Source organism: Oncorhynchus nerka, linkage group LG15 (genome assembly GCF_034236695.1).
Source record: "Oncorhynchus nerka isolate Pitt River linkage group LG15, Oner_Uvic_2.0, whole genome shotgun sequence".
Classification (NCBI taxonomy): Eukaryota; Metazoa; Chordata; class Actinopteri; order Salmoniformes; family Salmonidae; genus Oncorhynchus; species Oncorhynchus nerka.
Genome location: NC_088410.1, coordinates 76,873,834 through 76,899,407, shown reverse-complemented (window position 1 = coordinate 76,899,407; position 25,574 = coordinate 76,873,834). Strand labels below are relative to the sequence as shown.

Genomic DNA, 25,574 nt, shown 5'->3' with positions numbered 1-25,574 from the left:
TTTTCAGTGGGTCCATATAGAAGGGGAGAGTGGAGGAGGCATGACAAGATTGAAAGGTTCTGATGCAGGGGTCTTAACTCTAAACCAGCCAACTGTGTCCATCCGCTCCTCCTGGGAAGGAAGGCAGAGAGAAGGGAAAGGAAGGAAGGATGGAGGGACGGACGGACGGACGGAAGGAGGGAGGGTAGAGGTGTCTTTTGAAGAGAGGCTGGGATTAGACCCCCAGAGCTGCTTGTTCCTTGCTTGAACCCGCCTTGACAAGGCTACTTTTATTACTCTACAAGCTGTGTTGTCCCTCAGTGAGACAACCTGCTTTTCATGTGCCTCCCCCTGGCTCAGCCCCACCCTGTCATCGCTATTAAATACTAATAAAGATAAAAGTGGTCTTTGAAGAGCAGGGCCGGGAGAGCCAGGGCCCCGAGTCCCTCACCCTCCTAATCTCCACACAGTTCGGATTTCCAATACCTCAATCTTCTGGTCTTATCAGATTCAACCCCACTAATTGTGCATTTCTCCCCCTCTTCTCCTCCCTTACCCCTTCCTCTCTTTCACTTTCTCACTTTCTCTCTCTCTTTCTCTCACGTTTATCGGCACCCTTCATGTTTGGAAATTGCAGAACTCTGTTTGGGAACAAGATCAAGTCGGTGGCCAAGAAAGCCTTCTTAGGCCTGGAGGCCCTGGAGCACCTGTGAGTATCCCACAATGCACTGCACGCCCCCAAGTGCGGCTGCCAAAAGTAGCTGCCTAAGAGGGCTGTTAGAAATGAAATAGCGTCTTTGTTAAAGGAGAAGACAGGCAGTTTGTGGGGCAAGCTGCTTCCCTCTCGTTAGAGGCAGCTTCAACTTTGGTCTTTTTCCCTGGTGCAGCGGAGAGAAGTGATTGAGCATATGGTCAGTTTGGTACAATAAATAGAATTTATATAAGCTCTTTCACAGACTGACTGTTAGGAGAAAAGTGATTTTGAAAAGCTGAAAAGTGACATTGGTCTTAAACGCCTGAATCTTTCCACCTTGCTGAAAGGAAGCCCTTGCTGGCCGTGACACCGCTGTGTGTGTTCCCGTGTCCCATTTATGTCAGTGCTGATGGGTGGCCCTCTGTCTAATGTCTCAACAGGAATCTGGGAGAGAATGCCATCCGCTCTATTCAGCCAGAGGCCTTCAGCAAGATGAGGAGCCTCAGGAACCTGTGAGTCTGCAATGATGAACACACACACACACATTCCTCACACTTAGTCTCTGGAAACTGTGATTGTCTTCACAATGTTATGATATGGCGGCTACACAATACTGCTGCAGTTCATTCTTTCAGATCAAAGCAAGTCTTTAAAGGAGAATGCCAAACTGTTCAGTCCTAACAGCCCCCCCCCCCCCCCAGGCTCATCCAGAGTGACAGGTTCGTGTGTGACTGTCAGCTCCACTGGTTCCCTGAGTGGCTGTTGACCCGGGGGCTACAGACGGGCGTAGAGGCTACCTGTGCCCATCCTGAAACCCTGAAGGGTGCCAGCATCTTCCAGGCCCCGCCAGAGAGCTTTGTCTGTGGTGAGTAATGCGTGTGTATTAGGGCTTTCTGTCAGACCGTGCAGCCAGCAGCTAAGACCAGATGGTGTTTTACATTCCAGCTCTTGCTTGTTTACTGTGTTTGATCTGTGATGTGCTAATCCTTCCTTGTTTGTTTGTATGTATAGTATACATATCTTCTGTCACTGAGAAAACATTTGGTTACAAAGAATAATGCTTATGTAGGTTTATTGTCGTCCCTCCATCTCCCTCTTCCTGTAGATGACCTGCCTAAGCCCCAGATCACGGTGCAGCCAGAGACCACAGTGACGGTTCTGGGTAGTGACGTGCGCTTCACGTGCACGGTGGCCAGCAGCAGCAGCTCACCTATGACCTTCGCCTGGCGCAAAGACCAGGAGCTGCTCCGCCATGCAGAGGTGGAGAACCTCGCCCACCTGCGCGCTCACCACGGGGGGGTGATGGAGTACACCACCATTTTGCACCTGCGTCATGTCACCTTCACCCACGAGGGCCGATACCAGTGTATCATCACCAACCACTTTGGCTCCTCCTACTCTACCCAGGCCCGCCTCACTGTCAACGGTACGCCGTCAGGTCCTGAAGGGTTAAGGGTCTCCCAGTATGAGAGTGTGTGTGTTTGCATGTGGTGGGATCCTTTTCTCTCTGTAATATGCTGATTCAGTAGATATTTTGCCCAGTTAAACTCAGTGTTATTCTAGTGGTAATTCTTAGCTTGAGCAAAGTCTCTTTGTCTCTCTGCATGTCTGTGCGTGTGAGTCTCTCTGTCTCTCTGCATGTCTGTGTGTGTGAGTCTCTTTGTCTCTCTGCATCTCTGTGTGTGAGTCTCTTTGTCTCTCTGCATCTCTGTGTGTGAGTCTCTTTGTCTCTCTGCATCTCTGTGTGTGTGAGTCTCTCTGTCTCTGCATGTCTGTGTGTGTGAGTCTCTTTGTCTCTGCATGTCTGTGTGTGTGAGTCTTTGTCTCTCTGCATCTCTGTGTGTGTGAGTCTCTTTGTCTCTGCATGTCTGTGTGTGTGAGTCTCTCTGTCTCTGCATGTCTGTGTGTGTGAGTCTCTTTGTCTCTCTGCATCTCTGTGTGTGTGAGTCTCTTTGTCTCTCTGCATCTCTGTGTGTGTGTCTCTCTGTCTCTGCATCTCTGTGTGTGTGAGTCTCTTTGTCTCTCTGCATCTCTGTGTGTGTGAGTATTTGTCTCTCTGCATCTCTGTGTGTGTGAGTCTCTCTGTCTCTCTGCATGTCTGTGTGTGTGAGTCTCTTTGTCTCTCTGCATGTCTGTGTGTGTGAGTCTCTTTGTCTCTCTGCATGTCTGTGTGTGTGAGTCTCTTTGTCTCTCTGCATGTCTGTGTGTGTGAGTCTCCCTGTCTCTCTGCATCTGTGTGTGTGAGTCTCTCTGTCTCTCTGCATGTCTCTGTGTGTGTGTCTCTCTCTGCATGTCTCTGTGTGTGTGTCTCTCTCTCTCTGCATGTGTGTGTGTGAGTGTCTCTGTCTCTCTCTGCATGTCTCTGTCTGTGTGAGTCTCTCTGCATGTCTCTGTGTGTGTGTCTCTCTGCATGTCTCTGTGTTTGTGTGTGTGTCTCTGTGTTTGTGTGTGTGTCTCTCTGCATGTCTCTGTGTGTGTGTGTGAGTCTCTCTGCATGTCTCTGTGTGTGTGTGTGAGTCTCTCTGCATGTCTCTGTGTGTGTGTGTGTCTCTCTGTCTCTCTGCATGTCTCTTTGTGTGTGTGTGTCTCTCTGTATGTCTCTTTGTGTGTGTGTGTGTGTCTCTCTCTCTCTCTGTGTGTGAGTCTCTGCATGTCTCTGTGTGTGTGTGAGTCTCTCTGCATGTCTCTGTGTGTCTCTCTGCATGTCTGTGTGTGTCTCTCTACACGTGTGTGTGTGTCTCTTCATGTCTCTGTGTGTGTGAGTCCCTCTGCATGTCTGTGTGTCTCTCTGTGTGTGTGTGTGTGTGTGTCTCTGCATGTCTCTGTGTGTGTGTGAGTCCCTCTGCATGTCTCTCTCTCTCTCTGCATGTCTCTGTATGTATGTGTGAGTTTCTCTGCATGTCTCTGTGTGTGTGTGTGTCTCTCTGTATGTCTCTTTGTGTGTGTGTGTGTGTCTCTCTCTCTCTCTGTGTGTGAGTCTCTGCATGTCTCTGTGTGTGTGTGAGTCTCTCTGCATGTCTCTGTGTGTCTCTCTGCATGTCTGTGTGTGTGTGTGTGTCTCTCTACACGTGTGTGTGTGTCTCTGCATGTCTCTGTGTGTGTGAGTCCCTCTGCATGTCTGTGTGTCTCTCTGCATGTCTCTGTGTGTGTGTGTGTCTCTGCATGTCTCTGTGTGTGTGTGAGTCCCTCTGCATGTCTCTCTCTCTCTCTGCATGTCTCTGTATGTATGTGTGAGTTTCTCTGCATGTCTCTGTGTGTGTGTGTGTCTCTCTGCATGTCTCTGTGTGTGTGTGTCTCTCTCTCTCTCTCTGCATGTCTCTGTGTGTGTCTCTCTGCATGTCTCTGTGTGTGTGTGTCTCTCTCTGTCTGTGTGAGTCTCTGCATGTCTCTGTGTGTGTGTGAGTCTCTCTGCATGTCTCTGTGTGTCTCTCTGCATGTCTGTGTGTGTGTCTCTCTACACGTGTGTGTGTGTCTCTGCATGTCTCTGTGTGTGTGAGTCCCTCTGCATGTCTGTGTGTGTGTGTCTCTCTACACGTGTGTGTGTGTGTGTCTGCATGTCTCTGTGTGTGTGTGAGTCCCTCTGCATGTCTCTCTCTCTCTCTGCATGTCTGTGTGTGTGAGTCTCTGTGTGTGTGAGTGTCTCTCTCTCTGCATGTCTCTGTCTGTGTGAGTCTCTGCATGTCTCTGTGTGAATCTCTCTGCATGTCTCTGTGGGTCTCTGCATGTCTCTGTGTGTGTGAGTCTCTCTGCATGTCTCTCTCTCTGCATGTCTGTGTGTGTGTGTGAGTCTCTCTGCATGTCTCTGTGTGTGTGAGTCTCTCTGCATGTCTCTGTGTGTGAGTCTCTGTGTGGAATTTGGAACAAATTGATTTAGGCGCGTTGTGGAGCTGACAGTGCCCATCTATTACACGCCCTGTCAGTTTGGCCAACAGATGCTGAGTGATTGTCTGCCCTGCCCACCCAAATCAAACCCTCTCCCTAAAACAGAGACTCTTGTGTTAACCTCTGTACTTCTCTGTTGTGGCTAACCCAGTGTGTCATATCTTCCTTTCCCACAGTCTTGCCTACGTTTGTGAAGACCCCTGGAGACAACACCATCCGTACGGGCACCACTGCCAAGCTTGAGTGTGCTGCTGAGGGGCACCCCACCCCCCAGATTGCCTGGCAGAAGGATGGGGGCACGGACTTCCCGGCGGCCCGCGAGCGGCGGATGCATGTGATGCCGGATGATGACGTGTTCTTCATCATGGACGTCAAGCCGGAGGACATGGGCGTGTACAGCTGCACCGCCAAAAACACAGCGGGCACCGTGTCTGCCAACGCCACCCTCACCGTGCTGGGTAAGACTGACTGCTGGTCATTAGGGCTGAGACATGCCAGGGACCTCACAATACATTTTCACCATACTTAGGTGCCGATACGATATGTATTGCGATTCTCACGATTCTATATGACGTTCCAAACAAATTGCTCTCTGCTGCAGAGAGGGCATGAGAAAATGAGTGTTGATTAGTCATGGAAATAAAAGTGCGGAAAACATGTTGGCTCACTATTTTAAAAAGATGGAGAACAGGATCCTGTATTTTTGGCACAGGTACAGCCAACTAATCCTACCTAGCAAGAAAAAAAAGATATACTTAAGTCAAAGTATCAAAATAATATTGCGATATGTAACTGTATAGATTTTTTTCCCCCTATTACTACTGGCCGTGCCCCACGCCTACTGGCCGTGCCCCACACCTACTGGCAGCCTATTCCCACGCCTACTGGCAGCCTATTCCCACGCCTACTGGCAGCCTATTCCCACGCCTACTGGCAGCCTATTCCCACGCCTACTGGCAGCCTATTCCCACGCCTACTGGCAGCCTATTCCCACGCCTACTGGCAGCCTATTCCCACGCCTACTGGCAGCCTCGCCCCACGCCTACTGGCAGCCTCGCCCCACGCCTACTGGCAGCCTATTCCCACGCCTACTGGCAGCCTATTCCCACGCCTACTGGCAGCCTATTCCCACGCCTACTGGCAGCCTATTCCCACGCCTACTGGCAGCCTATTCCCACGCCTACTGGCAGCATATTCCCATGCCTACTGGCAGCCTCGCCCCACGCATACTGGCAGCCTCGCCCCACGCATACTGGCAGCCTCGCCCCACGCCTACTGGCAGCCTCGCCCCACGCCTACTGGCAGCCTATTCCCACGCCTACTGGCAGCCTCGCCCCACGCCTACTAGCAGCCTATTCCCACGCCTACTGGCAGCCTATTCCCATGCCTACTGGCAGCCTCGCCCCACGCCTACTGGCAGCCTATTCCCACGCCTACTGGCAGCCTATTCCCACGCCTACTGGCAGCCTATTCCCACGCCTACTGGCAGCCTATTCCCACGCCTACTGGCAGCCTGTTCCCACGCCTACTGGCAGCCTATTCCCACGCCTACTGGCAGCCTATTCCCACGCCTACTGGCAGCCTATTCCCACGCCTACTGGCAGCCTATTCCCCACGCCTACTGGCAGCCTATTCCCACGCCTACTGGCAGCCTATTCCCACGCCTACTGGCAGCCTATTCCCACGCCTACTGGCAGCCTATTCCCACGCCTACTGGCAGCCTATTCCCACGCCTACTGGCAGCCTATTCCCACGCCTACTGGCAGCCTATTCCCACGCCTACTGGCAGCCTATTCCCACGCCTACTGGCAGCCTATTCCCACGCCTACTGGCAGCCTATTCCCACGCCTACTGGCAGCCTATTCCCACGCCTACTGGCAGCCTATTCCCAGGCCTACTGGCAGCCTATTCCCACGCCTACTGGCAGCCTATTCCCAGGCCTACTGGCAGCCTATTCCCAGCCTACTGGCAGCCTATTCCCACGCCTACTGGCAGCCTATTCCCACGCCTACTGGCAGCCTATTCCCACGCCTACTGGCAGCCTCGCCCCACGCCTACTGGCAACCTATTCCCACGCCCACTGGCAGCCTATTCCCACGCCCACTGGCAGCCTATTCCCACGCCCACTGGCAGCCTATTCCCACGCCCACCGGCAGCCTATTCCCACGCCCACCGGCAGCCTATTCCCACGCCTACCGGCAGCCTATTCCCACGCCTACCGGCAGCCTATTCCCACGCCCACCGGCAGCCTATTCCCACGCCCACCGGCAGCCTATTCCCACGCCCACCGGCAGCCTATTCCCACGCCCACCGGCAGCCCATTCCCACGCCCACCGGCAGCCCATTCCCACGCCCACCGGCAGCCCATTCCCACGGCAGCCCATTCCCACGCCCACCGGCAGCCCATTCCCACGCCCACCGGCAGCCCATTCCCACGCCCACCGGCAGCCCATTCCCACGCCCACCGGCAGCCTCGACCCACGCCTACCGGCAGCCTATTCCCACTCCCTTCTAGTAGAGGAGGCTTGTGGGAGGAGCTATAGGAAGACTCAAATGTAAATGTATGGGAGGCTGAGCTCATTGTAGTATATAGAACAGTATCAAACATGGAAACTACATGTTCGACTCCGTTCCAGCCATTACAATGAGCTCAGCCTCCCATACATTTAAATTTTTAGTCATTTAGAGGATGCTCTTATCCAGAGTGACTTACAGTTAGTGCATTAGTCTTAAGATGGGCTAGGTGGGACTTACAGTTAGTGCATTAGTTTTAAGATGGCTAGGTGGGACTTACAGTTAGTGCATTAGTTTTAAGATGGCTAGGTGGGACTTACAGTTAGTGCATTAGTTTTTAAGATGGCTCGGTGGGACTTACAGTTAGTGCATTAGTTTTTAAGATGGCTAGGTGGGACTTACAGTTAGTGCATTAGTTTTAAGATGGCTCGGTGGGACTTACAGTTAGTGCATTAGTTTTTAAGATGGCTAGGTGGGACTTACAGTTAGTGCATTAGTTTTAAGATGGCTAGGTGGGACTTACAGTTAGTGCATTAGTTTTTAAGATGGCTCGGTGGGACTTACAGTTAGTGCATTAGTTTTTAAGATGGCTCGGTGGGACTTACAGTTAGTGCATTAGTTTTTAAGATGGCTCGGTGGGACTTACAGTTAGTGCATTCGTTTTAAGATGGCTCGGTGGGACTTACAGTTAGTGCATTAGTTTTAAGATGGCTCGGTGGGACTTACAGTTAGTGCATTCGTTTTAAGATGGCTCGGTGGGACTTACAGTTAGTGCATTCGTTTTTAAGATGGCTCGGTGGGACTTACAGTTAGTGCATTAGTTTTTAAGATGGCTCGGTGGGACTTACAGTTAGTGCATTAGTTTTAAGATGGCTCGGTGGGACTTACAGTTAGTGCATTAGTTTTAAGATGGCTCGGTGGGACTTACAGTTAGTGCATTCGTTTTAAGATGGCTCGGTGGGACTTACAGTTAGTGCATTCGTTTTTAAGATGGCTCGTGGGACTTACAGTTAGTGCATTCGTTTTAAGATGGCTAGGTGGGACTTATAGTTAGTGCATTCGTTTTAAGATGGCTCGGTGGGACTTATAGTTAGTGCATTAGTTTTAAGATAGCTAGGTGGGACTTACAGTTAGTGCATTCGTTTTAAGATCGCTAGGTGGTACAATCACATCACAGCCATATTAAGTACATTTTTCCTCAATACAGTAGATATCAGTAAAGTCAGAGCTAGTGGGGGGGAGGGTGAGTTCACTATTATTATTATTTCTAGAGCGCCTCCCACCAGTCTCCCCTGCCCTGTACATACATCACATTCATCTGGCCAGTTATCATTCCTGCATACTTCCTACATAGCGCTTCCTACATAATGCCACCTAACTAACACACAGCCCTCAATGTTTGAGGATTCATGGCTTACCTTCACATGACCATAATATAAAACTGCTCTAAAGCCAGCTGTGAACTGGTGAGCCTTGGTCCCAGAATGAAATGCTTCTGGCAGCTGTGGCCTTCCTCGAAGTCAGAGGTCAGGGTAGGGGTCAGATGGGGGAGGGTAGGATAGAGGGACTTCACAGAGGGGTTTTTGTTAACCGTTCTCACCCCTCAGGGTGGGAGGGAGACTGCAGGCCTCCATTCTTCTAGAGGGGCTTCTATTGGACGTGTAAGGGCTTGGTCTACAGCTATGTGAATTTGATGAGATCACATATTGTCAAGTACTGTGGATGTGTAAGGGCTTGGTCTGCTCTACCTTATGTAGTGCTTTTAGTCCAGAACAACTCCTCCCAGGGACACGAGGTAGCAACAGCCCTCAGGAGTGGCTTTGTAATGTTTAGTCATGCATGTGGAAAGAAAAGTCAGAGCTGAGGCCCAGTCTGAAGAGGTGGAGTAGATCGAGTGAGATCATGATGTTCTATATCACTCTGTGTTGAACAAAGCATAATGGACCATCACCCGTTGTCATTGTGTAGTGTGATATGAAGTGTTGAGTAGAGTTGGGATTGACCAGTCTGCTCTGGTGGGATGACTACACTTTGACCTGTGACCCCTCTTGTCTACAGAGACACCCCACCTGGCCCAGGAGCTGGAGGACCGTAGTGTGGTGGTGGGGGAGACTGTAGTCCTGCAGTGTAAGGCGCTAGGCAGTCCCCTACCCAAAATCACCTGGCTGAGGAACGACCAGCCCTTCCGCCCCTCCGACCGACACCACTTCACCCCCGGCAACCAGCTGCTGGTCATCGGCAGCGCCGCCGTAGAGGACGCTGGGAGGTACACGTGCGTCATGTCCAACAGGCTGGGCACGGAGCGTGCCCACAGCCAGCTGAGTGTCCGCCACTCCGCCTGCGCCGCTACGCCGGGTCCCAGCACCGTCACGGTGGGCATCATCGTCATCGCTGTGGTGACTAGCATCGTGGTGACCTCTCTGGTGTGGGTGTGCATCATCTACCAGACGCGCAAGAAGAGCGAGGAGTGCAGCGTCACCAACACGGGTGAGAGGGCACTCATGCAGTTCTACTCGTCACAGGGAATGGCTGTTCACCATCCATGTGTTGCGTTGGTGACCGTAGTTTGTGCTGATGGTGATGGTTTCTCTCCCCTCCCAGATGAGACCAATGTGCCCCCGGACGTCCCCAGCTACCTGTCCTCCCAGGGGACCCTCTCGGAGCGCCAGGATGTGTGTGTCCGTGTGGAGGCTGGTGGTGGACCTCTGCCCAACACGCACACAGACAACACAGGTAGTGTGTTCCATTTGATTTCCATATGAACCTCCAATACTCACCCATGACTGATCAGTGAATGTTTTCTTTACATCGCCTCTAACTGTGGAAAAGGGTGGGCGTGGTAATAATGACGTTCTCTCTTGTCTGGTCTAGGTTACGGTGAGGCTGTAGTGTGTATGGAGAATGGGAATAGCTACTCCAAGTCAGACTCAGACTACCTTCCCCAGGGACTGGGACCTGTAGGCCTGGAGTACCAACAACACCTCCACCACATGGACTACAGCGTACCCTTAGGGGTGGACACAGGACCCTACGCCGCCTCCCTCTGCAATGGGACCTCCAATGGAGTTAGAAGGGACGACCAGCCACCTGCGTTTCCCAGCAACCACAATGTATTGTCATCACAGAGAAACCACAACGACAGAAAAGGTAGAGTGCTCTTTCTATTCCACACTGTTGAGGACAGGATGAGGAATGGTAGAAATGATGTTATGGATGGAGCCCTGTGGATGGGGCCCTAGCTGTGTAGATCAGCCTGCCATGACAAATCACAGTGAAGGGAATTTGATGAAAAGCCGCATTGAGTTCCCGTCACTGCCTGACTCACAGGGGAGCAGGTCAGGTCTTGTCCTGGGATGCTGTACATTTTGGCAAGGAACGGTCTGGGAGGAATTAGGGGTCAGAATCCGATCCTTGCTTCATAATGTCAAATTAGCCATATGGATGCAATCCATAGCCTTGAGCTCTGCACAGATAGGGGTTTTGATTGTGTGTTCTCTTCTCTCTCGGTGTTCCCTCCCAGATACCTCAGTGAACAGGACGGGACAGACAACGTTAGTGTGCTCCCTTTCCCAAGAGGAGGCCTTCCACAAGCCGGTGAAACTCTGCCCCGTAACAAGCCAATACACACTGGACACAGACTGTGAGCCAGAGTTCAGACAGACTCTCCTCTCTAATGGACATACTCCCAGAGCCTTCCAGAGCCATGCACCCCCCTCAGGAGAGCCAGTGACTAGCAGGCTCTCCCCACCCTGACACTACCACTCACTAGCCCTGAGTTGACTTGTTCTTTGCACTGGGAACTGCTACCTCAAACAGAGAGGCAAAGATCTGATCCTGTCCCCTGTTTGGACTAACGAGGCAGGAGCAGGGAGGAGCGTCTGGAGTTTAAGGCGGTGCTTGTGTGGGTGGTGTCCCGTCTGAGCGTATCAGATGTACATACTGAAAACCTTCTCCTAGGAGGTGCCAACCAATCTTAGCTCCTAAATGTGACTTGCATTTGAAGCATGCAAATGTAGGTAATATTGTAGAGTAATGTGTGAAAGAGAGAACTATACCATTGGACAATTGACTGTACATAAGAGTTTCATGTATATTATATAACTTTTACAAAGAGTATTTGAAATTATTCTGTGCATGACAAGGAACGGAGTGATGGTATTTTTTGTTGTCTTTAACAAGCCTTGTCAGCCTCTACCTACCTGCTTCAACTGCCGTGCCTTATTGCATGATCAAAGAAACCACTAACCGGACTCTTAGTATAGCAGAGATGTGAGAGCTATCGGTACACTTTGTCATACCATGGAACACTTTATTGCACTTGGAATGTTGTTTGACAAATGCAAACGCTGCCCATCATGGCCTTAAACCATAACTCATATTTACTGGTATTTTATGAAGGAAGGGCTTTGATTTGGGTACAACATGGAACAAGGGGGGTTTGGGATATAAAATGAGGTTTTGGATGTTTAAGCACTTTTGTACTCCTCATACCTAATAGGAATGTAAGAGTTCTTAGTCAGGAAACGTGTCACATTTCCATAGCGATGGAATGTCAAGGTACTGACCACCACTGCACTTCAGTTGGCTTTGGTTTAGGGACTACGTCCTCCATGCTGCCTCAGCTCCCATTTATTTCCATTTTTCTTTTGTCCAACTAAAGGCCCAGATCCTTTGAATTCACATTTGTCATGAATGTTGGTCCAACTTTTCAAATCATTAGTCCCCCACCCCCCCATCCCAATATGTTCAGCTATAACATGAACCTGCCATGCTGTAAAGGGAAACTCACCAGGAGGCATTTTGAGACAGTTGTCACACTGTTCACACAGGGAATGGCCAGTATTTAGCCTTTGTCATAGTACCACACATCCTCATCATTATGCTACTAGTACAACCTGTTTAATCATTCAGGAACTTTTGACCGGTACAAACAATCTCCATTTTATAAAACTGCTTACTGCTGGGAAAGTTGTGAAATGTACTCTTGCCAAAGCTAGGAAAAATGCCCCATCTTTATGCCTGGATACACTGAATGTCAGATTAAACAGAATGACATTTTACAAAGTATTTCTTTTCTGTAAACACTTGCTATTTGCGGTATCAAAGGCTCAAATTGTTTGACATTTTAGCATATTCTTTAGAGAAGAGTAATTCTAGATGGTCAGTCAGTTGTCATATCATCCCACGGGGGTGACATGCAGTAATTTATTTCAGTAAACTGAATCCATTGTACCAATGTCAAAGTTTAAACATTAGTGTCTAATAAAATCACATTTTGTGGAGTGTGTTTTTCCTTGCCTTTGTGGTTCAATGTCATCTCAAATTTATAAGGGGGCCAGGCAAAGCAAAATTATATAGACTACTTGAATTAGCAGGTTTGTCAAAGGTATCGAACTCATTCATGTTGCTTCTGTCTCTATGCAAATACATTGGAGGTTCATCTCTAAAGCCAGGTTTTAATTGTAAATTATAGGCTTGGCGAATGTCCATATTGAATGAGGGACAGTGGCTGGACAGAATGTACATTCCGGATGTATGTCAGTTAACTGACAGCCTCCAGGACAGGACTTAGCCCTCTGGTAAACCCACCTGTGTAACATTGTTCTCCCAGGCTTGAATGGTCTTTACCTTCCCCCTCAACTGACATCTGAAGGACACAATGGGAGTTATTGACAAGTGTTTTTGGAAAACCAATGTTATATTCCGAGAAACATTTTGATGCTTGCTCAATACTCGATGTTCACCAATGCATTAGAGTAAAAGGTTAATCTATTCAGGATGTCCTGTTTTTAATACAAGGAAAAACCGGTCCATTAAATGGTACATGTTTTAATACTATCCCTTCGACGGAAGTTGGCTAAAGTACATTGTCCATCCATCTGCATTAATGTGGCGACAGTTGTGACAAATCCTGTAGTAAATGAGTGTTTAATCCAGCAGAAACACAGGCCCTAGGTCTCCGGTCCCATCTAGCACTGAGATGACAGGTGGATGCAGGTGGATGAGCTCATGATGCTTCTTCTCTAATAGGCTTTCTGGTGGCTCTTCGCTGCAGGTGGTTTTGTTCACCGTGTTTCCATACTGAATAACGGAGAGCAGTAACCTTGGACGGACAAACTACTGTGAGGTGATTATTCCACCATTTAACTACCCAGCTTCAGACAATGAACTGGAGAAAGTGGTGACATTGTATAAAAATATGGCTTTTAATACCGTTTCCACTCACATGGTCACACAGTGAAAAGACTCGGCTCAGAGATATGCGATCCTTGTTGTTAAAATGGAATTCACGCAGTTAAACTCAATCTGCAGCGCACTGATGAGCAGGAACGCAGACCTCTGGGTAATGCGATCAGGGATGACTCACACCAGGTGTCCCTCCTCGGGGCCAGTTCAGGCTGGGTCAGCACAGCACAGGGCCCTCTCCCACCTGCCTTCATCCCCAGGCCAGGGTCTTTATAGCAGAGTGCGTCGGACCTTCTCATAAGCACCCAGGAAGATAAAACCTCCCAGACTGATGGACGTGACTCGAGGTATACTGCCAGAAAACAGACTGAAAAGACAGACAAAATTGCATCAGGTATTATGCAAGAGTAACATGTTACTTGTTTTATTTGACTAGGTCTTGTTCCATATTTCTCTGCTAAGATGTATGTTCTGAGAGGGATTTCATGCTATTTTAGGAAACAGGGGCCTATTAAGATGATCTAGAGACAGTTTCAGAAGCTAAGGAACAGAAAAGCTGTTTCTGAGTCAGTTTTAGAAGCTAGGAGACTGGAGAGGCTGTTCTGAAGGCAAATTTAGAAGACAGGAGATTGGGGAGGATGATTTAGAGTGAGTTTTCGAAGACAAGGGACTAGAGAGGATGTTTTAGAGTCCATTTTAGAAGACGGGAGTGGAGAGGCTGTTTTAAAGACTGAAGACTGAAAAGCTGTTTTAGAGTCAGTTATTGAAGACAGGAGACACTGGGGAGGATGTTTTTCAGTCCATTTAGAAAGACAGGGGAGTGGATTGGCTGTTTTAGAAGCTAGGGGAGTAGAAAGTTGTTTCAAAGAAAGTTTTAGAAGTTAGGGGACTCTCCAGACTGTTGATGCTGTGGAGGTCAGGGGATGGTGACAGGCCATGAGAGTACGCCAGTCTCCCAAGGCCCTTTTCCACACAGCTGTTTTGTGGATTACTGCTGAACCCCCTGATGGGCCTCCCTGGAGCTTGATCTGTCTGCCTGACTGATGGCCAGATGACATCCACACACGCCCCTCTGCTGTCCATTCGTGCGGCCGTCCAGCAACAGCCTCAACTGGCTCAGCTCACACACCCCGGATCAGCCCAGTCATTCCTCGCTCTCTTTTTCTCCCCCTCTCTTCTCCATTCTCTTGTACACACACTATAGCATTTACTCTCTCTCTCTCCACTCTCCCCACAGACTGGAAATATAATGGGTCCTATCCATTGGAGTGTTTTGTTGCTTACTGAGAACCCCCACTCTGCCACTACGCCCCTACCCTCCTCGGTCGGTTCGTCGATCTGTCTACCCTGCCTCTGCTCTGGCCAGCAGCTCGAACTGCTCTCAGTGCCTTGGATGCTCCAGGGCTGACCTACGTAACACAACAGACCCCAGAGGCCTGGGACACCTGTGGGGGCTGTGCTGAGGTTTTATGGCCCTCCATTTAGAAATGGGGTGACAAATGGTCTAACCGCTAATACATCAATTTTGTCAACTGCAAATCTGTACAAGGTGCCAAGCACGTCAGGGATCTCTCAACTATCCCAGCCATTTACAGAACTGCACGTTTAGGAATGCTCCTAGTCGGATCGGGTGTTTTGGAGAGGCTGCGCTCGTGTGTGTGTGTGTGAGCGCGTGTGGGTGTGTAAATGCTTAAGCTGGAACAAATGAGCAAGGGGACATTTCTCAAAGCTTGTCATCCTGCCCTTCAGTTTGCTCTTTGCAGAGTTATCACCTTCGACTGAAATAGAAGTTAACACCCACTGTGTGTGAATCTCAACCTTTTCCATCACACGCGTTATATATCAAAATACAGTACTTTTCGAAATGCTCATGTGGTAGGCTGCCAGTGAAGCCAATGTTGTTTCTAACAATAAGCCAAGGAAAGCAATAGATAGAAAATAATGTCCCATTTTCAGTATCTGCCCATGTGAAAAATTGATTTGGCAATGGGTCAGCACAGTTCTTAAAGTTCTAAGATTCTAAATTCTCTAGACCACCTCCACGTGTTCTGGCTCACAACAGTGTGTCACTTCCTGTCTGGGAGAAGCCCCACCTGTGGAACAAGATGGCTGAACTTCTCCCATAAACCTCTGGGGCTCGCTGACTCACTGACATCAGCAGCCCACCAGCCACACAGATCAGTCAGGCCCTGAACACTGGCCAATCACCTCACAGCCTCCTAACCGCACAGCCTAAAATACCCAGAGTCCTCAGCAGGAGAGAGAGAGCTGCTCATCACAGGCTTTGGTCTTAATCATGCTGAGAACCAGTGGTCTTAGATACACCACGTCTTCACCTCCTTTTGATCAGGAGCAGTTTTCTTCTCATTAATCATCTGCTTAATTTCATTAAATTAAATTCTACTTCCTTTAATTCACATTCTATTTAAATTCTTCACCTGTGGGTTGTGGCCAATTCAAAATCAATTCAAATTCAAGAATTGAATTGGAATTAAAATGCAATTTGCAATTCAATTCAGAATTGACCCCAACCCTGGAGCAGACAGTTGGGTTCAAAGTCTGAGCAGTAGATTTAGGTCATGCGAAGTGGAGTGGACTTGGTGAACTCAGGTTTACATTGTTTTGGCGTGTTTCAGCTTCATTCTGGTTGGTGTGGGGAGGTCCTGGCTATCCATGTGTTTTGGTTAGTGTGGTGAGGAGGTGTGTAAAGTTGGTCTAACCCAGTTGAAAGGCAGGCAGGGCTCGGCAGGGCTCTGGGGCACAGCAAACAGATGGAAGCACTTCATGGCTTCACTAGACTGCAACTGGGCCTATTACCATAATTCAAGCTTTAAAGCCCCAGCCCAGGCGTAACTGCCAAGTCCTTTCCCTATGGAATCACGACACTGCTTTTCCTCTGGTTGTCCCAGAGAGACTGTGTCTATCACTATCAGGGGAAGGCATTTAGGGAACTCCATGTTGTACGGTTTATTATGCTTGCTCCTTCAGCTGTACAGAAACCCTCCCTCTGCAGCTATCTTATCAGTAAACCAAGAGTTAGAGAAGAGAAGGAAAAAAAGACCAGAAAAAGAGAGACAAAATATCGAAGAAGATGGGGAACATCAAAGAATACTCTTTCAATTAGGGGCGGCTTGTCGAGGCAGCTGGGAGGCTTAGGGTAGAGACTTTTCTACAAGGGATCCCTCTGTATGACGGCTTCATGAGCATAAGAAGAGCCATTCAATAACAAGCCCACCCCGTCCCTGGTCTTCTCTCTCCCCAGTTGAGTGTGTTGAAGCCCACCCCGTCCCCGGTCTTCTCTCTCCCCAGTGGAGTGTGTTGAAGCCCACCCCGTCCCCGGTCTTCTCTCTCCCCAGTGGAGTGTGTTGAAGCCCACCCCGTCCCTGGTCTTCTCTCTCCCCAGCGGAGTGTGTTGAAGCCCACCCCGTCCCTGGTCTTCTCTCTCCCTGGCGGAGTGTGTTGAAGCCCACCCCGTCCCTGGTCTTCTCTCTCCCCGGCGGAGTGTGTTGAAGCCCACCCCGTCCCTGGTCTTCTCTCTCCCCGGCGGAGTGTGTTGAAGCCCACCCCGTCCCTGGTCTTCTCTCTCCCCAGCCGAGTGTGTTGAAGCCCACCCCGTCCCTGGTCTTCTCTCTCCCCAGCGGAGTGTGTTGAAGCCCACCCCGTCCCTGGTCTTCTCTCTCCCCAGCGGAGTGTGTTGAAGCCCACCCCGTCCCTGGTCTTCTCTCTCCCCAGCGGAGTGTGTTAGAGCCCACCCCGTCCCTGGTCTTCTCTCTCCCCAGCGGAGTGTGTTGAAGCCCACCCCGTCCCTGGTCTTCTCTCTCCCCAGCGGAGTGTGTTGAAGCCCACCCCGTCCCTGGTCTTCTCTCTCCCCAGCGGAGTGTGTTGAAGCCCACCCCGTCCCTGGTCTTCTCTCCCCCAGCCGAGTGTGTTGAAGCCCACCCCGTCCCTGGTCTTCTCCTCCCCAGCGGAGTGTGTTGAAGCCCACCCCGTCCCTGGTCTTCTCTCCCCCAGCCGAGTGTGTTGAAGCCCACCCCGTCCCTGGTCTTCTCTCTCCCCAGCGGAGTGTGTTGAAGCCCACCCCGTCCCTGGTCTTCTCTCCCCCAGCCGAGTGTGTTGAAGCCCACCCCGTCCCCTGGTCTTCTCTCTCCCCAGCGGAGTGTGTTGAAGCCCACCCCGTCCCTGGTCTTCTCTCTCCCCAGCCGAGTGTGTTGAAGCCCACCCCGTCCCTGGTCTTCTCTCTCCCCAGCCGAGTGTGTTGAAGTCCACCCCGTCCCTGGTCTTCTCTCTCCCCAGCGGAGTGTGTTGAAGCCCACCCCGTCCCTGGTCTTCTCTCTCCCCAGCCGAGTGTGTTGAAGCCCACCCCGTCCCTGGTCTTCTCTCTCCCCAGTGGAGTGTGTTGAAGCCCACCCCGTCCCTGGTCTTCTCTCTCCCCAGCGGAGTGAGATTAACGAACTACCCCGGGGTTATTAAACAGCCAGTTAATGTTGAATCAGAACCTCTTCCCAACAGAATTGCACTCTCTGATTAGATTCCATTACTGCAGCCTACTCAAACAATCTCTGATTGTGCCTGAGAGACTGTTTTTGGCACCACCCCAAACCAAATCTGCTATTAACATCAGGGCCTGTATATCTTAACTAAATGATGGCTGCTCATACACACCAGACTATTATTCACAGGGCTGTTTGGTTTAGGGCTGGCAGGCCATCATTCCCTCCTGACCTGGCCTTTTCATTAGGAGATGTCATAAACACATCACACATTCAGCTCCACACATAAACCTTACCGTTGGCCCTACTAATGTCTTAATCAATAGGACTATTCAGAAAAGTTATGTCTCTTGGAAAGCTCTTAATTCTCATTTTTCAGGTTTCTGTGCTGAATGTATGTCCCCTGACTAGTGTTCCTACCAGCAGGCAAACCTGATTATGCAAAGAACTGTATGACTTTAAATCAGATAATAATAAGTCCCCAAAAATGTACAGGCTAAGAGAAATGGTTTAAGATTTTTTATAAACATAGTCTTTCAACAATAGAAAGGGGAAGGGGATACCTAGTCAGAGACACTTGTTGAAATGTGTACATAGGTACAGAAGGCTACCCCAGCCTAGTCCTCAGGTTCCCCCAGAACAGCAGCGTGTGATGGGCCATACTTACCCCGTCAAGCCCCTAGTCTTCCACACATCTAACAGCACCAGTGGGATGTTTCCACTCGCTGTACTAGTCCCAGCCTAAGAGAGAGAGAGAACAAATAAGAGACGTGATGATAGATGGATAGTCTCCTCCACTTCCTGCCACTTGGACAGACACCCTGTTGAGTCTTCCTCTCCCATCCTACCTCCTCCCACTTCTCCCCCCACAGACATCGGTGGCAACACAGGTGACATCCATAACAATCCACCACCCACACTCCACCTGTTGCAGTTTTATGCCAGAGGTCTTGATTGGGGGGAGTGGGCTCAGGATTGGGGAGAGTGGGAGAAGTAGTTAAGCGTGAGGGGGGAGGGTCTAGCATGGCAAGAGGAATGGGAGGGTGATTAAAGAGAGGAGGGGAAGTGAAGGGTGGGGTGCGGGGTTAGCATAACTGCGGCCTGGACTGTAAATCACCCTGTGTATTTTTGTGTGCCCAGCAGTATTTGTATTTATTATGGATCCCCATTAGCTGCTGCCAAACAGCAGCTACTCTTCCTGGGGTCCAGCAAAATTAAGGCAGTTTATACAAGTTTAAAAACATTACAATACATTCATAGATTTCACAACACAATGTGTGCCCTCAGGCCCCTACTCCACCACTACCACATATTTACAGTACTAAATCCATGTGTATGTATAGTGTGTATGTTATTTTGTGTGTATGCATGTGTCTGTGCCAGTGTTTGTGTTGCTTCACAGTCCTCTCTGTTCCATAAGGTGTTTTTTAATCTCTTTTTTAAATCTAATTTTACTGCTTGCGTCAGCTACTTGATGTGGAATAGAGTTCCGTGTAGTCATGGCTCTATGTAGCACTGTGTGCCTCCCATAGTCTGTTCTGGACTTGGGGACTGTGAAGAGACATCGTGGCATGTCTTGTGGGGTATGAATGGGTGTCCGAGCTGTGTGCCAGTAGTTTAGACAGACAGCTCTGTGCATGCTACCTCTCATAAATAAAAGTAGTGATGAAGTCAACCTCTCCTCCACTTTCAGCCAGGAGAGATTGACATGCATATTATTAATATTAGCTCTCTGTGTACATCCAAGGGCCAGCCGTGCTGCCCTGTTCTGAGCCAATTGCAATTTTCCTAAGTCATTTTTTGAACAGTAGTCAAGGTGTGACAAAACTAGAGCCTGTAGGACCTGCCTTGTTGATAGTGTTGTTAAGAAGGCAGACCATCGCTTTATAATAGACAGACTTCTCCCCATCTTTGCTACTACTGCATCAATATGTTTTGACCATGACAGTTTACAATCTAGTGTTACTCCAAGCAGTTTAATCATCTCAACTTGCTCAATTTCCACATTATTTATTGCAAGATTTAGTTGGATGTTTAGGGTTTAGTGAGTGTTTTGTTCCAAATACAATGCTAACTTATTCCTTGCCACCCACACTGAAACTACTAGTGTTGCAGTCATTTCAGTCACTGCAGTAGCTGACGTGTATAGTGTTGAGTCATCCGCATACATAGACACTCTGGCTTTACTCAAAGTCAGTGGCATGTTGTTAGTAAAAATTGCTGATTGCTGATTATAACTGGCTTATATTGGATAGGCTTCCATTAAAGAACACCCGAAGTGTTCTGTTAAAAAAAAAAATTCTTTATCCAGATTATAGCAGGGGGTGTAAAGACATAACACATAACACGTTTTTCCAGCAGCAGACTATGATCGATAATGTCAAAAGCTAACTACATTTAACATTACATTTAAGTCATTTAGCAGACGCTCTTATCCAGAGCGACTTACAAATTAATGTCAGAAGTCTAACAAGACAGCCCCCACAATCATTTTATCATCAATTTCTCTCAGCCATGTATCAGTCATTATTGTGTAAGTGCTGTGCTTGTTGAGTGTCCTTCCCTATAAGCATGCTGAAATTCTGTCAATTTGTTTATTGTGAAATAGCATTGTATCTGGTCAAACACATTTTTTTCCAGAAGGTTACTAAGGGTTTGTAACAGTCTGATTGGTAGGCTATTTGAGCCAGTAAAGGGGGCTTCACTATTCTTAGGTAGCGGAATGACGTTAGCTTCCCTCCAGGCCTGAGGGCACACACTTTCTAGTAGGCTTCAATTGAAGATGTGGCAATATCATCTGCTATTATCCTCAGTAATTTTACATCCAGATTGTCAGACCCTGGTGGCTTGTCATTGTTGATAAACAACAATCATTTGTTCACCTCTTCCACACTGACTTTACGGAATTCAAAAGTACAATACTTGTCTTTCATAATTTGGTCCGATATACTTGGATGTGTAGTGTCAGTGTTTGTTGTTGGCATGTCATCCCTAAGTTTGCTTATCTTGCCAATGAAAAAGTAATTAAAGTAGTTTGCAATCTCAGTGGGCTTTGTGATGAGTCATCTGATTCAATGAATGAAGGAGCCGAGTTGGCTTTTTTCCCCCAAAATGTCATTTAAGTTGCCCATAAGCTTTTTACTATCATTCTTTATATAATTGACCTTTATTTCATAGTGTAGTTTCTTTTTATTTAGTTTAGTCACATGATTTCTTTATTTGCAGTATGTTTGCCAATCAGTTGGGCTGCCAGACTTAATTGGCATACATTTTGTCTCATCCCTCTCAACCATACAATTTCTCAATTCCTCATCAATCCAAGGGGATGTAACAGTTTTTACAGTAATTTTCTTAATGGGTGCGTGCTTATTAGTAACCGGAATAAATAGTTTCAGAAATGCGTCAAGTGCAGCATCTGGTTGCTCCTCATTACACACCACAGACCAGCAAATATTCTTTACATTATCGACATATGAATCACAATAAACCTTTGTGTATTACCTCTTTTACACTATATTAGGCCCAGCCTTTGGAACTTTGGTTTTCCTAAATATGGCTATTATATTGTGATCACTACATCCTATGGATTTTGATACTGCTTTAAAGCAAATATCTGCATTATTAGTAAAAGTGTGATACATTTTTCCTGAGTGGGCAGCTTGATGAAGCCAGTCAATATTTAAATCACCCAGAAAATATACAGTTGAAAGTTTATGCAGTCGGAAGTTTACATACACTTAGGTTGGAGTCATTAAAACTTGTTTTTCAAGCACTCCACAAATTTATTGATAAACTAGTTTTGGCAAGTTGGTTAGGACATCTACTTTGTGCATGACACAAGTCATTCTTCCAACAATTGTTTACAGACAGATTATTTCACTTATAATTCACTGTGTCACAATTCCAGTTGGTCAGAAGTTTACATACACTTAGTTGACCATGCCTTTAAACAGCTTGGAAAATTCCAGAAAATTATGTCATGGCTTTAGAAGGTTCTGATAGGCTAATTGACATCATTTGAGTCCGTTGGAGGTGTACCTGTGGATGTATGTCAAGGCCTACCTTCAAACTCAGTGCCTCTTTGCTTGACATCATGGGGAAATCAAAAGAAATCAGCCAAGACCTCAGAAAATAAATTGTAGGCCTTCATCCATGGGAGCAATTTCCAAACGCCTGAATGTACCATGTTCATCTGTACAAACAATAGTACGCAAGTATAAACACCATGGGACCACGCAGCCGTCATAGAAGGTGATGCGTTCTGTCTCCTAGAGATGAACGTACTTTGGTGCGAAAGTGCAAATCAATCCCAGAACAACAGCAAAGGACCTTGTGAAGATGCTGGAGGAAACAGGTGCAAAAGTATCTATATCCACAGTAAAATGAGTCCTATATCGACATAACCTGAAAGACCGCTCAGCAGGGAAGAAGCCACTGCTCCAAAACCGCCATAAAAAAAGCCAGACTACCGTTTGCAACTGCACATGGGGACAAATATCGTACTTTTTGGACAAATGTCCTCTGGTCTGATGAAACAAAAATAGAACTGTTTGGCCATAATGACCATCGATATGTTTGGAGGAAAAAGGGGGAGGCTTGGAAGCCGAAGAATGCCAACAGTGAAGCACAGGGGTGGCAGCATCATGTTGTGGGGGTGCTTTGCTGCAGGAGGGACTGGTGCACTTCACAAAATAGATGACATCATGAGGGAGGGAAATGAGCTTGGTCGCAAATGGGTTTTTCCAAATGGACAATGACCCCAAGCATACTTCCAAAGTTGTGTCAAAATGACTTAAGGAAAACAAAGTCAAGGTATTGGAATGGCCATCACAAAGCCCTGACCTCAATCTTATAGAAAATTTGTGGGCAGAACTGAAAAAGTGTGTGCAAGCAAGGAGGCCTACAAACCTGACTCAGTTACACCAGCTCTGTCAGGAGGAATGGGTCAAAATTCACCCAACTTATTGTGGGAAGCTCGTGGAAGGCTACCCGAAATGTTTTACCCAAGTTAAGCAATTTAAAGGCAATTCTACCAAATACTAATTGAGTGTATGTAAACTTCTGATCACTGGGAATGTGATGAAAGAAATAAAAGCTGAAATAAATTATTCTCTCTACTATTATTCTGACATTTCACATTCCTAAAATAAAGTGGAGATCCTAACTGACCTAAAACAGATCATTTTTACTAGTATTAAATGTCAGGAGTTGTGAAAAACTGAGTTTAAATGTATTTGGCTAAGGTGTATGTACACTTCCCACTTCAACTGTACACTATCAAGCATTTCACACATATTATCCAGATACTGACTGTTAGCACTTGGTGGTCTATAGCAGCTTCACACAAGAATGGGCTGTAGGTGAGGCAGATGAACCTGTAGCCATATTACTTTAACAGTATTTAACATTAGATCATCTCTAAGCTTTACAGGAATGTGGTTCTGAGTATAGACAGCAACACCACCTCCGTTGGCATTTCTGTCTTTTCGGTAGATGTTATAACCATGTATTGCTACCACTGTATCATCAAAGGTATTATCTAAGTGAGTTTCAGAGATAGTCAGAATATGAAGGTCATCTGTCACAAGCAAGTTATTGACTTCATGGACCTTGTGACTTTGGACCCTTATTATTGGTGAAATCACAGGGGAATCCTGTTGATTCCTACATCTGAATTCTCCCGTTTCTGTTGGAGGGGCTGAGAAACCTCATTCTTCCTCACTTGTCCCACAAGTTGTATTTTTCCTCAGCAATAGAGAGGAGGAACGGAGAATCTCTCTGTCCAAAATACACACAGACCACAAGCAACTTAGAACAGGCCTACGCTGACATGCACACTCTCTCTATTTGGCTCACTACATTTTTCTGACATATATCCCCTCATTATATCTGTCACTTGGTGTATCTGGGCACCTGTTGTACTGTAGCAGTGGGGTTCACTGGTGAGTATGTAATGTCTCTCTCTCTCTCTTCTGTTATTCCCCCTCTCCCCTCCTCAATTTCCCTAAACCCTGTAGTAGATGTAGGCAGTTTGATCAGTAAGTTAGTCTGGGTGATGGGGGGACCTATTATAGCAGTTGCAAAGGAAGGGATGTGCCATGCTCAGACTGGGGTGCAGGTTTCAGAGGACACAGTGCTGTTTGCCAGGCTGTGGGCAGTGCAGCATGGTAAGAGTCCTGTTCTGTGTTTTTCTAGGTCCTGCTGGCCACTGAGGAACAGTCCGAGCAGTCTCTCTGAACCAGCAGCCAGCAGACCGACCTCTGTCCCAGCCAGCAGACCCACCCCTGTCCCAGCCAGCAGACCCACCCCTGTCCCAGCCAGCAGACCCACCCCTGTCCCAGCCAGCAGACCCACCCCTGTCCCAGCCAGCAGACCCACCCCTGTCCCAGCCAGCAGACCCACCCCTGTCCCAGCCAGCAGACCCACCCCTGTCCCAGCCAGCAGACCCACCCCTGTCCCAGCCAGCAGACCCACCCCTGTCCCAGCCAGCAGACCCACCTCTGTTCCAGCCAGCAGACCCACCCCTGTCCCAGCCAGCAGACCCACCCCTGTCCCAGCCAGCAGACCCACCTCTGTCCCAGCCAGCAGACCCACCCCTGTCCCAGCCAGCAGACCCACCCCTGTCCCAGCCAGCAGACCCACCCCTATCTCAGCCAGCAGACCCACCCCTGTCCCAGCCAGCAGACCCACACCTGTCCCAGCCAGCAGACCCACCCCTGTCCCAGCCAGCAGACCCACCTCTGTTCCAGCCAGCAGACCCACCCGTCCCAGCCAGCAGACCCACCCCTGTCCCAGCCAGCAGACCGACCTCTGTCCCAGCCAGCAGACCCACCCCTGTCCCAGCCAGCAGACAAACCCCTGTCCCAGCCAGCAGACCCACCCCTGTCCCAGCCAGCAGACCCACCCCTGTCCCAGCCAGCAGACCCACCTCAGTCCCAGCCAGCAGACCCACCCCTGTCCCAGCCAGCAGACCCACCCCTGTCCCAGCCAGCAGACCCACCCCTGTCCCAGCCAGCAGACCCACCCCTATCCCAGCCAGCAGACCCACCCCTGTCCCAGCCAGCAGACCCACACCTGTCCCAGCCAGCAGACCCACCCCTGTCCCAGCCAGCAGACCCACCTCTGTTCCAGCCAGCAGACCCACCCCTGTCCCAGCCAGCAGACCCACCCCTGTCCCAGCCAGCAGACCCACCCCTGTCCCAGCCAGCAGACCCACCTCTGGCTCTGACTTTTCTTCTGGAACAGGAGGAAACTACTGTAAGCTCCAACACCGCCATATCCCATCTTCACCCCTCCTCCCCTCCACTCCCACTTCTCTTCACCCCACACCTCAGTCCTGTCTGGGCTTGTGCAACAGGCGTTCAGGGCCCCACACCTCAGTCCTGTCTGGGCTTGTGCAACAGGCGTTCAGGGCCCCACACCTCAGTCCTGTCTGGGCTTGTGCAACAGGCGTTCAGGGCCCCACACCTCAGTCCTGTCTGGGCTTGTGCAACAGGCGTTCAGGGCCCCACACCTCAGTCCTGTCTGGGCTTGTGCAACAGGCGTTCAGGGCCCCACACCTCAGTCCTGTCTGGGCTTGTGCAACAGGCGTTCAGGGCCCCACACCTCAGTCCTGTCTGGGCTTGTGCAACAGGCGTTCAGGGCCCCACACCTCAGTCCTGTCTGGGCTTGTGCAACAGGCGTTCAGGGCCCCACACCTCAGTCCTGTCTGGGCTTGTGCAACAGGCGTTCAGGGCCCCACACCTCAGTCCTGTCTGGGCTTGTGCAACAGGCGTTCAGGGCCCCACACCTCAGTCCTGTCTGGGCTTGTGCAACAGGCATTCAGGGCC

The 25,574-nt window shown here is 49.1% G+C and overlaps 2 protein-coding genes across 3 annotated transcripts in view; one reads left to right on the top strand and one right to left on the bottom strand.

Moving 5' to 3' along the window:
- The window catches only part of LOC115143321 (leucine-rich repeats and immunoglobulin-like domains protein 1), a 54,088-nt gene extending 41,732 nt beyond the window's left edge, over window positions 1-12,356 (top strand). Inside the window, 10 exon segments of the mRNA XM_029683611.2 lie at window positions 617-688; window positions 1,114-1,185; window positions 1,375-1,538; window positions 1,779-2,099; window positions 4,732-5,013; window positions 9,128-9,556; window positions 9,671-9,802; window positions 9,941-10,216; window positions 10,590-10,775; window positions 10,778-12,356. Of these exon segments, the coding sequence (XP_029539471.2) occupies window positions 617-688; window positions 1,114-1,185; window positions 1,375-1,538; window positions 1,779-2,099; window positions 4,732-5,013; window positions 9,128-9,556; window positions 9,671-9,802; window positions 9,941-10,216; window positions 10,590-10,775; window positions 10,778-10,803 (1,960 nt within the window). The 3' untranslated portion in view covers window positions 10,804-12,356.
- Window positions 12,357-13,251: 895 nt separating this feature from the next.
- Window positions 13,252-25,574, bottom strand: part of slc25a26 (solute carrier family 25 member 26) — a 75,238-nt gene continuing 62,915 nt past the window's right edge. The window contains exons 9-10 of one of the 2 annotated variants that reach the window (XM_029683613.1): window positions 18,413-18,486; window positions 13,252-13,622 (exon numbers count right to left, since the gene is read on the bottom strand). In XM_029683613.1, coding sequence (XP_029539473.1) covers window positions 13,526-13,622; window positions 18,413-18,486 — 171 coding nt within the window. In that variant the 3' untranslated portion in view covers window positions 13,252-13,525. The remainder of the gene's footprint in view (window positions 13,623-18,412; window positions 18,487-25,574) is intronic. The other variant, XR_010458844.1, reaches the window with a different exon arrangement.